Source organism: Hyperoodon ampullatus (assembly GCF_949752795.1).
Source record: "Hyperoodon ampullatus genome assembly, chromosome: 2".
Lineage (NCBI taxonomy): Eukaryota > Metazoa > Chordata > Mammalia > Artiodactyla > Ziphiidae > Hyperoodon > Hyperoodon ampullatus.
Window position 1 is genome coordinate 39,152,194 of NC_136915.1, and position 16,477 is coordinate 39,168,670.

Genomic DNA, 16,477 nt, shown 5'->3' on the forward strand with positions numbered 1-16,477 from the left:
TCCTGGCGGTCCAGTGGTTAAGACTCCATGCTCCCAATGCAGGGGGCATGGGTTCAATCCTTGGTCAGGGAACTAAGATCTTGCATGCTGCATGGTACGGCCAAAAATTAAAAAAAAAAAAGAAGTAAGTTCCTAAGAAAGTAGTCCACTCTGGTCAGCTATCAGAGGTGGGAGGGAAAGTGCAGCCACAATACAAATGTGGCTCCAGAAGTCAGAGCAGTTTCCAAGAAGAGAGCGTCTCTGGGGCTGAGCAAAGTATCTAGAATAGGTACCTCAAACTTTCCAAGTCCAAAGCAGAACTTTTCCACCTACCTGCTTTCTCTTTAAAACCAAAGGGAATATGTTCTCTACCTATCCTCACCTAAATTGTGTATTTTTTTATACTGTCTATTTCATTTATGGGTTCAATGGAATTTCCCTAAAATTGCCATTGTACTTACCATGTATTCCTGCCTCTTCCACCCCTCAGGGCTGCTCTGAGATGGCCCAGTCTGTCCATTTCCCTCCATTCTTACTGCCTTGACTTATGCCTTTTTCATCTGCACTATTGCAGTAGCCTGCTGGTGGGTTTCCCTGCTTTTAGGCTTGCCCTCCTTAGTGCACCATCCACACTACAGCCAAAGTGATCTCTCTAAAATCCCTTCTGGTCACATCACTCTCCTGCTTTGAGGTCTTTCTATTCCTTACAGTCTGTCTTTGGTGGAAAGTGAGCATCAGTGAAGGCTCCATTGGGAGTTACCCCCTTGAGCTGGGGTCTGGAGGGTAAGTGAAGCCTGCTGGATGGAGCAGCAGGTAAAGCTGCGTGTCTTTGTGACACCCCTCGGCGTCATGTAGTGTTCCTCAGCTCAAGTGGTTCCTGGTAAGCAGCCTGTCCCCCCTCACGGCCCACTGGCCCTCTCTAAGGTCTTTACTTTGCAGCACTCTCTGTACTACAAAGTGCTTCTCCCCAGAATAGGCTCTGCCCAGCCCAGTCCTGCTTCACTCAGCCATGTTGGGCTGGTAGATTGCTTAAGCATCCTTTGTCTTCTCTACAGGCTCATGAGCGCTCAGAGAGTTCAGAAGTGACTTTTGTGATGCAGCTGGTGAAAAAGCTGATGATTGTCATTGCCCGCCCTGCTCGTCTCCTGGAATGCCTGGTGAGTGGGCTCTGGGAAGGTTGGGGGGGTGGGTGGCTGGAGGGGAGGGAACGGGGGCTGTAGAGGAAGTATTCTGCTAACAGCAGAACTGTGGGGGTACCCACTGCCATTTCTGCTGCTGAAGTCCTTATTTAAATATGACACACAAGCAAGTCCCTGTGAGGAAAAGTGGATGCTCCTGAGAAGTGTGGCAGGGAGGGGTGCTCGTCGGCCCAACCCACACTGAGCAGGCCCCAGGTCAGTGGGGACCCTGGGGGTGAGGAGCACAGGCCAGTTTCGTTTGCACAAGTTGAGTCCACCCTTCATTTGATCATTCAGTGACACTTTGCTAAGTTACCTGCGTCATTCTAGACACTGGAGATACAGGCATAAATAAAGCAGAGTCCCTGATCCTACGATGCCTCCTCTGCAGTAGAGTTAGATTTCGTCTTTTAGTGCCTTAGGTATGAGGCATGGAGACATGCAAATAATAATTATGATACTGGAAGAAGTTTGCAACCAAGGGAAGTACAAAGTGCAACGGGGACATGGGGAAGGAAGTGCTCTAGTCCTCCTCGGGATGAACAGAGATGGACATTCAATGAAGGCTCCCTGGGGAATGTGAAGCTTAGTCAGCTACTTGCAGGATAATTATGAGTTTGCCAGGGGAGCGCCATCAGAAAAGGCATTTGATGGAGTACAGGGTGTGTCTGAAGTGTTGGTGAGGGATAAACCCGGGAGGTAGGCCACGACAGGACCATGGAGAATGTTGGGTTCTTGGCTCAGGAGTTTGCATTTATCCTTAAGGCTACTTGGAGCCATCAGAAAGTTTAGGTAAGAATATGACATGGTCAGATTTAGTTTTTTAAACTAATTTTATAGAGGTATAATTTACACACAGTCACATATATCCCATTTGAGTATACAGTTCAATGAGTTTTAACAAATATACACCTGTCTAATCACTGCCACAGTTAAGATGGAAAATATTTGTCCCGCCTTAGAAAATTCCCTTGTGCTCCTTTGCAATCAGTCCCTTTCCCCTGCCCACCTTACCTCCCACTCCAGGCAACCACTTATCTGCTCTTCCGCTATGGATAAGTTTGCCTTTTGTACAGTTTCATATAAATTAAATCATATAGTATGTTCTGACTTCTTTCACTCAGCATAATTTTTTTGAGATTCATACATATTATTGCATGTATCAGTAATTGGTTCCTATTTACTTCTGAGTAATACTCCATCAGATTTACTTCTAAGAAAGATAACGCTGGCTGCAACATGGATAGTGAATTGGAAGAGAAGGCAGGATGAGCCAGGGACAGCCTTGTAGAGGCACTTAAAGCAGTTCATGTGAGAGAGAGGAGCGCCCAGAACTAGGACAGTGGTGGGAGAACAGAGCAGAAGAGTTGGGTAGAGGGGGGTTTCTGAAGTAGACATTCTGACTAGACAGGGACTGAAGATGAAGAAGAAGGTAAAAGGACTTCCAGTCTGGGTTAGATTGTATCCACATAGGTAGTGGTAGAGTTCTCCAAACCCGTGAGACCAGAGGTAAAGAAAGCAGTGGAGGCTGGGGTCATGGTGAACAGAGGCCTCTCCCTCAAGGACATGAAGTCCGTGGTTAAACAGGGGCTTGGAGTTAGGCCTGGGTTTGCGTGCTGATTTTCTCTTTCTTCTTACCTCTGTGGCCATGGTCAAGTCCATGCATCTCTGTGAGCCTTGATTTCCTCACCAAGGTCACAGAGGTGTCTTCAGGGTTTAGCCCATACTGGCACTTAGTAGGCACTCAGTCAATGGGGCCCTCGTTATCATGTGCTCCAGGCAGACAAGGACTTCTGTGCTGTGTCCACAAGGCTCTCCAGCCCCCAGTACACAGGGGTTGCTCAGTAGATGTCTGAAGGCATGTATGTGCACCACCAGGGCTGTGAAGCATGATTGAAGGTGTGCCAGGACTGCCCCTCTTCACTGGGTGTGGGAACACACCTGACAGTGCCGTGTCTGGCTGGCACAAGGCTTTGGACCAGGCAAATAGGCAGAGCTTTGTGGAAACCAAATGCTCTGGTTCTTATTGCTGTAAAGACAGCAAATGCTTAGGATGTCCAATCTGGAGGTGACCTGTAAGACAGCTTTGTCCCCATTGGTTCCTGAATCACGATGTTTCTGGGGAATCAGGGGTAGGGGTGTCCATCACAAAGAGGAAGTCTTCTTGTTCATCCTACTCTGGATATATGCCGTAAAACCAAAGAGACCAACAGCCTGCTCTTGTAGCCCTCACCACTGACTACCTCTCTCCCCGGTACAGGAGTTTGACCCTGAAGAGTTCTACCACCTGTTAGAAGCAGCTGAGGGCCACGCCAAAGAGGGACAAGGGATTAAATGTGACATTCCCCGCTACATCGTTAGCCAACTGGGCCTCACACGGGATCCCCTAGAGGGTGAGCATGCGGCCTGGTGGCTGCAAAGAGGCCCCGCAGCCTACAAGCTCTAACAGCAGGGAAGCCACTTGGAGAAGAGGCTTAGTTGGACAGGGACACAACACAGCATCAGAGGCCCGAGGGCTATAGGAAAAACTGTGTTCTCTGTCATAAAACAGCCCCTCCTTCAGGATTGTCCACATCTGCCTTATATAACCCAAGCTGGATTGCCTTGGGCCCACCTGCGTTGGATTTAGAGCCTGAGATCAAAAGGTCATCACAGAGGACCACAATCACATTTTCAAAAATGGTCACCTCCTCTGCGTGTTTGCCTCTCCTGCTGCCACCTCACAAGTCCTCCTGTGTCTTTGGGGTGGTCCCAACTCAGGGCTTCAGAAGATAATGCCATTCTCTGGGCCTTCACACTGAGCCCCTCCTGAACCATGGGCTTCCAAATCCCTAGTCTCTAGTCGTCCCACTCCTGCCTTTCCTGCTTCCCAACCTCATCTGGCAAAGCAGAGTCTTGACCAGCAGGATGGGGGCCAGCAATCAGACAGCCCAGCTTTGGGCCCTGTTTTCAGGCATTGTCCCAAGTTTGAGGGAAGCTTTGTAGAATTTGCCAAGCCTTTTGAATGGCACTGGACTTCTAGAAATAGGGGTGGCAATATTATTTGACAAACAAGTCTAAAAGCTGTTGACTGCACTAAGGATAGAGCCACAGGACCACCTCCCAGCCTGTTGCAGGAAGCATTAATGCCTTCCCTACATGCATCTGTCGTGTGATGTGAATGGACTGCTGAGATGTCTTGACATTGCCACGCACACTTTTCTCTTGTGTCCTTGATTTGTTTCTAGAAATGGCCCAGTTGAGCAGCTATGACAGTCCTGACACTCTGGAGACAGATGATTCAGTCGAGGTAAAGACCCTGAGCTCCTGCCTCAATCCTGGAGCCGGGGCCCTGTGAAGCAAAGGGCTGTGAATTCTCTCTAAGAGACTGTCTGAAGGAGGGATGGCGGAGTGGGTGATCACTTACACTGTCTGAGAGGTCATTCAGCTCCTGGGGAAGAATGGGCAGGAGGCCACGGCAGGGCTAAGAGCTAAGCAGATGCTGGGGCCACAGCTTCCCCAAAAATGTGAGCTCTGAGAAGCATTCCTGGCTCCTGCCTTTTCATGTCTTCCAGGGCCGTGGGGTGTCTCTGACATCTAAAAAGACACCCTCTGAAGAGGACTTCGAAACCATTAAGCTCATCAGCAATGGCGCCTATGGGTAAAGGCAAGGGTCAGGGTGTGGCCGGGACTGGAGCTAAGTCAGCCCTGGGGCTCTTCCTTCCGGAAGTGAATGATGCCTAATCCTCTGAGCACCAGATGCCTCCGGACGGGCCCTGTCCCTCCCCGAAGCCTCCAGGAGAGGCAAGAGCCCAGCTTCCTCTGACACCCGAGTGTGGTTCCTTTCCCAGGAAAGATTCCCTCTCCTCTTGGTGGCGCTTCTCCTCTCACTGAGCTCTGAGGAGGGGTTGAGCTGTGTCCTCAGGACTTGGTATATCAGGGAATTGAAGAGCTCTCTGGGCAGGTGCTCAGATCCTTCTCATTGATAAGCACCCCCTGCTCCTTTGTTCTGTGCACCGATAAGGTGTGAGAGGAAGCAGTTTGACCACCCAAGCTCGCAGTGGAGGAGGGCACAGCTCAGGGGCTGAGGGCCGTGGGGTACGGATGGGCTTTGTTTCCAGGGCCGTATTCCTGGTGCGGCACAAGTCCACCCGGCAGCGCTTTGCCGTGAAGAAGATCAACAAGCAGAACCTGATCCTGCGGAACCAGATCCAGCAGGCCTTTGTGGAGCGTGACATACTGACGTTTGCTGAGAACCCCTTTGTGGTCAGCATGTTCTGCTCCTTTGAGACCAAGCGCCACCTGTGCATGGTGATGGAGTATGTTGAAGGTACGGGGGGAAAGGTGGCCTGGCTTGGGCGCCACGGCATAATCTGAGACAGCCCTGAGCAGGGACCAACAGCTTGTGTAGGCATGAAGTTTCAGGGCCCAGCTTCCCAACCTCTCTTTGGCCTTGGTTTCTGCCTTAGGATCTCAGAGACCATTTGGCCATGGTGGGCACAAGGTGCCGTTCCCCTCCCAGGGAGAGGCTTCTGGAGCAGTAGCTGCCATGAGGCTGCCCATGTCAGGACAGGATGTATCAGCCCCACAGCTACAAAGCCTGCACAGCCTGGCAGACCTGCTGGCACCTGGCAGGAACAAAGTGGGTAGCAGAGCCACCAAAGCCCAGGGTCCGATGCTGGGAGGATTGCATCTGGGCCCTCAGAGGAGAGGAAAGCCACTGCCCTTGCGGATGGGTTTTGAAGGGGATGCCCCTTAGGACCCCACAAAATGCTCGGGGGATGGTGTAGGAGAGCATCACGGGGCACAGCTCTGGAGGGGGCAGCCGCTTTCCCAGGGGCCTTCCCTCTCCCTTCGTCAGGGCTGCGTACAGCTTCCAAAGATATTTTGCCTAAGTCTTGAAGTTGAAGCTGAACAAAACTCCGCTTTTCATTCTTTGGGTAGGTGCTGGGAGTTTACAGTGTTACTTTACTCAAAAACTAAAGGAGAGCCAACAGGAAGGAAATAAATGAACAAATGCTGAAGTCTCAGCCAGATGTGTTTACAATAAACAGGATTCCCATCCTAAAATAACTTAGTCCTGTCCCAGCGAGTCAGCTTACAGGCATAGAGGCCTGGGTTCCTTCCCTCTTTGTCCTGAACAGTGGCCTTGACAGCCACTGGCCGACTCGTCTTACCTCTTGCTCCCCTCCACACTCTCCCACCCATGCCAGCAGCAGAGGGGCTAGAATCACAGTCTCTGGCACCAGGGTATTCTGTGACACTGTCTACTCTGGGGCCTCTGAGACCATCTAGAGCAGGGCACTGGACCCATCCTTCATGGTGGCCTGGGCTTGTTGCAGGAGGAGACTGTGCCACTCTGCTGAAGAACATCGGGGCCCTGCCTGTGGATATGGTGCGCCTGTACTTTGCGGAAACTGTGCTAGCCCTGGAGTACTTACACAACTATGGCATCGTGCACCGTGACCTCAAGCCTGACAAGTATGCCCACTATCTGAGTCCCTTGTTTAGGGTGTCCCTCTTGGGTCTCTAGATAAATGAACGCAGACACAGCATGTTTGAATCTATCCCAAATGGCTGCTAGGAAACACTGCTCATGTGGGTGTCCATCTAGCCCCTGACTACCCCAAATGCAAAGAACATTGCCAGCAAGGTCTGGCAGGGGCACCGTAAGGCTTTGGTGACATCAAAGAATCACTGAGGAGCTCCACTTAAGAAACCAAGCAGGAACAAAAGAATCCACACATCTATCTAGTAGATGGCTAAGCAAGTGTCCTGACATTTACTGACATCTACTCTGTGCCAAGCACTGTATTCTAGTCCCTGGCCTGTAGAGCTTAAATCTAGTGTGGGTGGCAGAAATATCTTTGTATAGGCTGCTTCTTAGAAGGTATTAGTCAGGTGGGCGAAGGTGGGAGGAGCTTTCTCAAGCTGGGGAGCAGGATTTGCAAAGGCACGCACGGGTGTGGGGACGGGTCCCATTCAGGAACTACAAATAGTACAGTATGGCTGAAACTGAGATTGTTAGTTGGTCAGAGTAGTAAGAGAGGAAGCTAGAGAGAGGGGCAGGGATTGGATCATCAAGGGGCCTTCTGTTAAGTCTGGGTTTAATTTTAAAGGGTCCTAGAGAGTCTCTGAAGGGCCTGTTAAGCACAGGGTGACAGAGTGTCACACTCAGACTCTGATTTAGGTTTAGGAAGATCACTGCCCATGGAAAGAGGTGATGAGACCATGGCAGTAGTCTACGCCCAAAACAACAGTGCCTGCACTGGAACAGAGTCAGGATGGAGAAGAGAGGGATAGTGTTGGGAAGTGGAAAGGAAATGATAAGGCTAGGGTGAGAGAGCAGGAGTCTGGGATATCTTCCAGGTTTCCACCTTGGTGCTGGTGGTGGTAAGCCTCTGTAGTGTAAGCAGCTTCGACGTTAGACAGACCTAAGTTCATAGAGCTCGTTAACTCTCTGAACTCCAGTCTGTTAATTAAACCTCTCTGAGCCTCGTGTTCCTCCTCTTGGGGATAATAATACCTACCTTTGTTGTGTTCGTTACTCTGTAAGACCTTTCATGAGCCAGAATATTTTGATAAATAATTGCTAAAGCACTTATCACAGAGCTCAGTAGGTAACAGAAACTACTGCTTTTCACTGAGAAGAGGACCAGTTAGGAGGCATGACCTTGTTTTGGACAGGTTGAGTTCGTGTGCCTGTAGGACATCTGGGCAGCTTTTAGGCATGGAGCTCATGAAAGAAGTCAGGACCAAAAAAAAAAAAGTCAGGGCCAGAGATACAGATTTGGGAATAAAGGGGTAGTAGGGTGAAGCCTTTGGCACAAAATGGCTCAGGCAGAGTATGTGAAGGGGAAGAGACAGTTCTCTGTGAGATCTTACTTCTAGTTCCTCCCAACCAGCCCTCCTAAAACTGGCCGTGGATGTGGAACGAGATCATGGTGCCCCTTTGCCCTCTCCCTGACTCGGGGTATTGTGAGCCACTTAGGTCAGGAGAGGAGACTGGGAATGGCTGGACCCTTAGGATGAGGCTGATCGCTCATGGAAGAAAGTCTGTTTCTCAGCTGGCTGATACTTGCCCTCAGTATAGAATACGGTTGAGGGCAGTAAACAAAAGTGAATTGGGGGAATGGGCAAAAGGCAGGTTATAGTTGCTTGTGCAGAGTACAGTACTCATACAACCAGAGCTGTTTATTCTTTCACAGCTGCCTGTCTCCCTGATGAAGCTACCCTGCTTATGTCCCACAGTAGACGCCTGAGTGGGAAAATTGGGCATATACTAAAATCAGCAATTTTGGAAGACCAGGAAATAACTTCAAACTTCTGTTTCTCTGGTTTCCCAGCCTGCTGATTACATCCATGGGGCACATCAAGCTCACTGACTTTGGCCTTTCTAAAATTGGCCTCATGAGTCTGACCACAAACTTGTACGAGGGCCACATTGAAAAGGATACTCGGGAGTTCCTGGACAAGCAGGTAATAAGAAGGATGGTTGAGACCTTGGGGGTTGAATCCAGGCCTCAGAGTAAGGACTGGAGGCCACATGCTTACCTTGCAGCTAGATGTTGAGACTGAGAGCTCCTGTCTTTTCCACCTTTTGGTTCCAGGGAGACATTGAGATAGGTAGCACATTTGGAAAATAAGGTGGCCCATGAGAATCACATGGATATAAAATCCAAGATCATCTTCCTCCTCAGGGTTTGAAGAAGATAGGTCACATAACCATTGACACTCTCAGAGACTGATAAGAGGTCAGTCCTGAGACTTCTAGCCTCAGTAAAGAGCAAAGCTCTCCTGGCGCCTGTGTCCTTGGAACACAGCTCCAAGTTTCCACTGGGCTGAGAGTAGCCGCGGGGCGTTTCCTGATTTGACATTACAGGTTGTGACTGTTCACAAGTCCCTGTAGGAGTCATATGACTGTAGTGTCTGTTCTTTGGAGGCTGGAGGGCAGAGACCAATTGTGGGTACCACATACCAAAAGGGAGTGGTGGTTCCAGGCTAGAACTAGATGTTTCAGTTAATTAGGAAATACATAAACTCACCTCACCAACAGCTCCACCCCTGGTACGCTGGGGCTCCTATTGCTCCTGCTCATTAACCAGAGTGAGCTGAGTCTTCATTCAGAGACTTTCTGCTCCAGCAGTGGGAGCACCCCAACCCTTCCAGCCGCCATGCCAATTCACTGTCTCTGGATGCTGAGCCAGCCCGGCTTCTTTGTGCCCAGGTATGCGGGACCCCGGAATACATTGCCCCTGAGGTGATCCTGCGTCAGGGCTATGGGAAACCAGTGGACTGGTGGGCCATGGGCATAATCCTGTATGAGTTCCTGGTGGGCTGCGTCCCTTTCTTCGGAGACACTCCAGAGGAGCTCTTTGGGCAAGTGATCAGTGGTAGGTACCATCCCCCTGGCCCACCAAGGGGACAGAATCTGGATCCACAAATATGATTTACGCATGCATCTGCGAGGCTTACAAGTTCTTGTTCTGTGTTCATGTGTGTGTGTTTGGTATGCTTGCCTCAGATATGTGCACATGCAAACTCTGTGTGTCACCTAGCGCTTGTTCTGATTGTGTGCCTGGTCCCACATGAGTGCATGGGTATACCTGTGTTGTGTCTGTGCATACCCCGTGAGTGTGAGTTTTGTGTGTGTGTGTGTACACGTGTCTGGAGTGTAAAGGCAGGGTGAGCTGGAGATCAGACCACTGCTTTGCAGTGGCCACCTTGGACCAAAGAGCAAGCCATGGTCTAGGATGTGGGAGTCTCCCCTAGAAGGACATGAACCTGTACAACTTAAAGGAAGTGGGTCCCAGGCAAGGCTTTCAGGGCTCTGGGCTGGGCCCTTTATGCCTCCCCACACGTATCCTATCACAGGACCCTCTTCTCCATCTCCCCACTCTGCCCACGACTTCTGAGACTTCTCTAACCCACTCCTTTCCTTGTCACACCCAATGACTCTTCAGATGAGATTGTGTGGCCCGAGGGGGATGATGCGCTGCCACCGGACGCCCAGGATCTCACCTCAAAACTGCTCCACCAGAACCCTCTGGAGAGACTGGGTACAGGTGGGACAGGCCCCACTAACCTTTCTCGGCACTTGGAGGAGTGGGGCTGATTCCATGTAACTGGGAGGTTCAGGCTTCAGGTGTGGGCGGTGCCCCTGGACCCTGAACCTCTGCCCTGCTCCCTGTGGGCGGAAGAGGAAGGTGCTGGAGCTGAGGCCTCCAGGCCCAGCCTTTGGAGGCCTAGGTTCTCACTGGATGTGCTGACCTGGACTCCACACAGCTCACCCCAGCCCCTTGCCCACGCCATCCCTGTTCACAGGCAGTGCCTATGAGGTGAAGCAGCACCCGTTCTTTATCGGTCTGGACTGGACAGGACTTCTTCGTCAGAAGGCTGAATTTATTCCCCAGCTGGAGTCAGAGGATGATACCAGCTACTTTGACAGTAAGGCCACTGGTGGGACGGGGAGGAGCAGGGATCCTACCTGTGTGCCCAGAAACACCTATGCACCGTGAACTTGGTATCAGGAGCAACTTCTCCAGGCCCTGCTGAGGTCTGATAGGGTTAAAGGAGGCCACCACCATGGCCTCTGAAAGACACTGTTCTGTGTGTCCCAGCCCGCTCAGAGCGATACCACCACATAGACTCAGAGGACGAGGAGGAAGTGAGTGAGGATGGCTACCTTGAGATTCGCCAGTTCTCTTCCTGTTCTCCAAGGTTCAGCAAGGTGCGACTGTGGTGGGCCCAGGCTGGAGAACTGGGAGAAGAGGACCTATTGAGGGACATCCCTGGGGCACACCTGGGGAGGAGGGGATGGGCTATCTCTGGGAAAAGAGCAGGCAAGGTCTGGGCCTGCATGTGACAGACGCCTCTAGATCTACTCAGGGCCCTGACATATGAGATGCCAGGGTGCGGCCAGGTCAGACCAGTGGAATAGCTGTTTCCTCGAATATTCATCTGGTATATATGGGGGAGGGAAGAGGAGAACTGGCTCGAATTCCTGGGCTTCAGGCACTGAGGATCCTTTTCGCTCCTTGGGAGGTGTGGTCGTTGGGCGCCCCGGCAGGTCTCCTGTGCCCACAGGTGTACAGCAGCATGGAGAGGCTCTCGCTGCTCGAGGAGCACCGGATGCCGCCCCCCACCAAGCGCAGCCTGAGCGAGGAGAAGGAGGACCGCTCGGACAGCCTGGCGGGGCTGAGGGGCCGAGAGCGGAGCTGGGTGGTCGGCTCCCCTGAGATGTGAGCACCCAGAGCTTGCCCATCCGCTGGTGGTCACGGATGGTGGGGAGGCATGTGGTGCGGTGAGGGTCCTTCGAGAAGATGGCTCCTGGAGAGAGGTTCTGTGACATGAGCCCCAGAGGAAGCCTGGGCTGGAGGAGGGAGGCTGCCGGGGCCACCTCACCCTAGGCCTTGTGTCTCACAGATTACGGAAGCGGCTGTCGGTGTCTGAGTCATCCCACACGGAGAGCGACTCCAGCCCTCCCCTCACAGTGCGCCGCCACTGCTCGGGCCTCCTGGACGTGCCTCGCTTCCCTGAGGGCACTGAGGAGGCTGGCGGCCCCCCTAGGAGGCAGCAGCAGGAGGGTGCTTGGCTTCTGACACCCCCGTCTGGAGAGGGGGTATCTGGGCCTGCCCCTGAACGGCCAGTGGAACGGCGGCTGAAGCTGGATGAGGAGCCTCTTGGCCAGAGCAGCGCTTCCAGTCCAGGTGTGGCCCAGCGGGTGGCCAGAGGGCCTAGGCTGGGGATGCTGCAGGGGGCCAGGAGGGGAGGCTCCGCTACACTGCAGGTCTCACTGGTCACTTGGTCCACAGCCATGGAGACTCGAGGAGGCCGCGGGACCCCACAGCTGGCTGAGGGAGCCACAGCCAAGGCCATCAGCGACCTGGCGGTGCGCAGGGCCCGCCACCGGCTGCTCTCTGGGGACTCTCTAGAAAAGCGCACCGCTCGCCCCATCAACAAAGTGATCAAGTCTGCCTCAGCCACAGCCCTGTCCCTCCTCATTCCTGCAGGTGAGGCCCCCGGGGAACGAAGATAAAACTCATATGAAGGGCCTTGGAACCTCTGTGGGCCCATGGCTGGCGTGTGCACACAGCAGGTGTGTCTGTGTTCTGTGTGTTGAGGAGCAGGGATCCGAGAGGCTGTGTGTCACTGCGGCCCCTTTGTTAAAAGAGCAGAGGTCTCTAAAGGGGCGCGTTGGTCTGGGGTTGTGTGTGCGTGTTCCAGAAGGCAGATAGCACCGTGTAATGAGCGCAGGCTCTGAGGCAGAGAGCTCATATTCAGATCCTGGTTCCATCACTGAAGGGCTCTTGATCTTGAAGAAGGTGCTTAATCCCTCCACACCTCAAGTTCCTCATCAAAAAATGTGGATATTAATGATGGTAACTCATAGGGTAATTGTGACGTTCAAGTATGTATGAAGAGCTTATATGGTCCCTAATGCATATACGTAAGCACTCAGTAAATGCGAGCCCGTCACCTCCTGGGGTCTGCGAGGGTCTGGGCACACGAAGGCGCTTTGCTGCTCAGAGGTTGCGGGGAAGACATACCTGGCTGGGGGCAGGCTCTGTGACTAGAGCTGTGTGGGATCAACGGCCCAGACAGGGGCCAGGCTCGAGCATGGATGCACTAAGTCCCAGCTTCTCCTTCTCCAGAGCACCACACCTGCTCTCCACTGGCCAGCCCCATGTCCCCACATTCCCAGTCATCCAACCCATCATCCAGGGACTCTTCTCCAAGCAGGGACTTCCTGCCAGCCCTCAGCAGCTCAAGGCCCCCTATCATCATCCACCGAGCCGGCAAGAAGTATGGCTTCACCCTGCGGGCCATCCGTGTCTACATGGGCGACTCAGACGTCTACACTGTGCACCACATGGTGTGGGTATGTCTGGCCATCCAGACCTGTTGTCTCCCAGCTTCATCACTCTTCTTCCTTCCCCTTACTAGGGCCTGTCTGTCCCTGCTTCTGTCTCTGCCCACATTATCCTCAGGGGTCAAAGAGTGGGGGGTAGGGGTCACAGCTCGATGAGCAGAGCTAGGCCCCACCCTTCATGCTCAGGCTCCAGGCTGAGACTGTTCTCTCCCCGGGACAGCACGTGGAGGACGGAGGTCCAGCCAGTGAGGCGGGGCTCCGTCAGGGAGACCTCATCACACACGTCAACGGGGAGCCTGTGCACGGGCTGGTGCATACAGAGGTGGTGGAGCTGATCCTGAAGGTCAGTGCTGGGTGTGCCGCCTGCTGCAGTCCCTGAATGACTCCAGCCTTATGAGTCTGTGACTGGCCATGGGGGAGTGGGAGAGTTGGGACGCACACATACCTGACACTGAGGACAGATGCACATACACACGGAACTTGGGTGTGGCCATAGCAAAGGGTTTTCACTGGAAGGAGACACCCTCATTGACCAAGGCAGGGATCCTGCTGAGCTGTGGGTAGGACTGGAGGACAGGGCATGTGAGCCTCTTCTCTATCTTCCCAACCCCAAACCACTTGGGCTCCAGTGGAGCCATTTCCTAATCTGTGAAGAAGGAAGGTGGTCCCTGGCTCAGACATGGTGATGCAGGGGCGGAAGCTCAAGCTGTGGGACAGCCGTACCCAGCGGGAGGGGCAGGGGCAGGGGAGGAACACAGCCACGGCCTTAGCCTAGGCTCATGCTCTGATCCCCAGAGTGGAAACAAGGTGTCTATTTCAACAACTCCCCTGGAGAACACATCCATTAAAGTGGGGCCAGCTCGGAAGGACAGCTACAAGGCCAAGATGGCCCGAAGGAGCAAGCGGAGCCGGGGCAAGGATGGGCAAGAAAGGTGAGCCAGACTTAGCCCAGGGGATCTGCTCTCAGCCACCTAGGTGCTAGTGTGTGCTGGGGACCCTGGCCCTTGGCCCAGTGTGTGCTGTGCCCTGGACACCAACTCAGACAGCCTCTGATCCCTGTCTCTGCAGCAGAAAAAGGAGCTCCCTGTTCCGGAAGATCACGAAGCAGGCATCCCTACTCCACACCAGCCGCAGCCTTTCTTCCCTTAACCGCTCTTTGTCATCAGGGGAGAGTGGGCCAGGCTCTCCCACACACAGCCACAGCCTTTCTCCCCGATCTCCCACCCAGGGCTACAGGGTGACCCCTGAAGCTGTGCATTCAGGTATGAAGGGCTGGTTGCAGAGACAGCCCCTGGGAGGTAGCAGAGTCCTGGGCCCTCTGTGCTTCCCACTCATCCCACTCTGAAGCTCTCATCCAACCCACCCCCTTAAGATTCGGCAGTCTTGGGGAGGAGGTGACAGAGGTGGAGGGCGACTTCATTTCTGTAGCCTGGGCTCTGGTTCACTGGTGGAGTAGCCTTGATGATCCTGGGACATTCCAGGCCTAAGCCCTGTTTTGCCCCTCAGTCACTTCCAAGAGCTAACTGCTCTGCCTTTGTGTGTGTGTGTCTCTGTCTGTCTGTCTGTCTGTGTAAAGTGGGGGGAAATTCATCACAGAGCAGCTCCCCCAGCTCCAGCGTGCCCAGTTCTCCAGCCGGCTCTGGGCACACACGGCCCAGCTCCCTCCACGGTCTGGCGCCCAAGCTCCAACGCCAGTACCGCTCTCCACGGCGCAAGTCAGCAGGCAGCATCCCACTGTCACCACTGGCCCACACCCCTTCTCCGCCACCAGCAGCTTCACCCCAGCGTTCCCCATCACCCTTGTCTGGCCACGGAGCCCAGGCCTTCCCTACCAAGCTTCACGTGTCGCCTCCCCTAGGCCGGCAACTCTCACGGCCCAGGAGTGCGGAGTCGCCCCGCTCACCACTACTTAAGAGGGTGCAATCAGCTGAGAAACTGGCGGCTGCACTTGCTGCTTCCGAGAAGAAGCTAGCCACTTCTCGGAAACATAGCCTTGACCTGCCCTACCCTGAGCTAAAGAAGGAATTGCCACCCAGGGAAGTCAGCCCTCTGGAGGTGGTTGGGACCAGGAGTGTGCTGTCTGGGAAGGGGGCACTGCCAGGGAAAGGGGTGCTGCAGGCTTCTCCCTCACGGGCCCTGGGAACCCTCCGCCAGGACCGGGCTGAACGGCGAGAGTCGCTGCAGAAGCAGGAAGCCATCCGGGAGGTTGACTCTTCAGAAGATGACACTGATGAGGGGCCTGAGAACAGCCAAGGTGTACAGGAGCCAAGCTTGGTACTTAACCCAGAAGTGGGCCAGGATCCACTCCTCAGAGGAGCAGGAGAGGGTGAGGAAGAGGACACCTTCTTGCCCAGGGATCCCAGGAGCCAGGGCCCAGTGGTCCCAGGCCTATTGACAGGGGTCACACTGGGATCTCCCAGAATGGAAGGCCCTAGTGTCCCCCAGAAGAGGCTTGGGATCCTACAAGCCTTTGAAGAGGCTGCCAGCTCCTCCTCGTCATCAGCCCCCAACCTGGGTAGGGCTGGACCCACAGACCCCATCCACCCTGAAGGCTGCTGGAAGGCCCAGCACCTCCACACCCAGGCACTAACAGCACTTTGTCCGAGCTCTTCAGGACTCATCCCTGCCAGTTGCTCCACTGCCTCCACCTCTGGAGAGCTGGGCCTGTGGTCCTGGAAATTCATTGTTGAAGGCCCTGACAGGGCATCCCCAACCAGAAAGGCAACAATGGAAGATGGGCTGGCCAGCTCCCAGGATTTGGAAACTACAACTTCAGTCCACCCTGCAAACCTGTCTCCCAGACAGGAGGGGAAGGCATGGCCACCCAGTGCCCCTGGGGTGGCCCATCTACCTTGTGTGGTTCCCAGCCAGAGCTGGCTATGGGAGCCTGAGTGTACACAAAGAGAGGAAGAGGAGCCAGCCCTGGGTATCACCAAAGTGCCTGATGCCTCAGGTGACAGGAGGCAGGACATTCCATGCAAAAGCTGCCCCCTCACCCAGGAGCCTGGGCCCAGCTTGCTCCAGAAGGGCCGAGACCCAGGGGGCCCTCAGAAGCATCAGGACTTGGCATTGGCACCCAGTGAGCTTTTAAAGCAAACATAGAGGTTGTTTGCCATTTCTTGCACTCAGTCCTGTGTAATACATGCTCTTGGAAACTATCTTTATGTCTTTGGCTTTCTTCTTTCCTTCAGTCAATACAAATGTAACTTAAGGTCCTGTGTTGCTGTTGAGAATGTAGTGATGAATGAGACACTGTTGTGGGAGGGTGCCTAAGCCAGCTAGGCTTTCCAGAGACTAGGGCATCTGAGCTCAGACCTGGAGGACAGATGATAGGTAGTAGTTTGCTAGGTTAGAAGAGTGGGGATTAGTGTGAGAAAGAATGTCCAGACAAAGAGTACGGCACTTGCCATACACCTGGCACATTCAAAGAGCTGAAAGTAATTCAAGCTGGAAATGGGTCTAGTGAATT

General features: G+C 53.6%; 1 protein-coding gene across 5 annotated transcripts in view; it reads left to right on the top strand.

The window, feature by feature from the left end:
* The window catches only part of MAST2 (microtubule associated serine/threonine kinase 2), a gene marked incomplete at its 5' end in the record, with an annotated part of 204,551 nt that extends 188,385 nt beyond the window's left edge, over positions 1–16,166 (top strand). For 4 of the 5 annotated variants that reach the window (XM_079698503.1, XM_079698500.1, XM_079698504.1 and 1 more), the window contains 19 exons: positions 1,035–1,136; positions 3,418–3,550; positions 4,385–4,446; positions 4,712–4,797; positions 5,258–5,466; positions 6,479–6,617; positions 8,483–8,615; positions 9,364–9,529; positions 10,100–10,201; positions 10,461–10,583; positions 10,757–10,866; positions 11,223–11,377; positions 11,562–11,845; positions 11,951–12,148; positions 12,791–13,017; positions 13,229–13,351; positions 13,804–13,940; positions 14,077–14,270; positions 14,585–16,166. In XM_079698503.1, coding sequence (XP_079554629.1) covers positions 1,035–1,136; positions 3,418–3,550; positions 4,385–4,446; positions 4,712–4,797; positions 5,258–5,466; positions 6,479–6,617; positions 8,483–8,615; positions 9,364–9,529; positions 10,100–10,201; positions 10,461–10,583; positions 10,757–10,866; positions 11,223–11,377; positions 11,562–11,845; positions 11,951–12,148; positions 12,791–13,017; positions 13,229–13,351; positions 13,804–13,940; positions 14,077–14,270; positions 14,585–16,110 — 4,209 coding nt within the window. In that variant the 3' untranslated portion in view covers positions 16,111–16,166. The remainder of the gene's footprint in view (positions 1–1,034; positions 1,137–3,417; positions 3,551–4,384; positions 4,447–4,711; positions 4,798–5,257; positions 5,467–6,478; positions 6,618–8,482; positions 8,616–9,363; positions 9,530–10,099; positions 10,202–10,460; positions 10,584–10,756; positions 10,867–11,222; positions 11,378–11,561; positions 11,846–11,950; positions 12,149–12,790; positions 13,018–13,228; positions 13,352–13,803; positions 13,941–14,076; positions 14,271–14,584) is intronic. The other variant, XM_079698502.1, reaches the window with a different exon arrangement.
* Between the last annotated feature and the right edge of the window lie 311 nt (positions 16,167–16,477).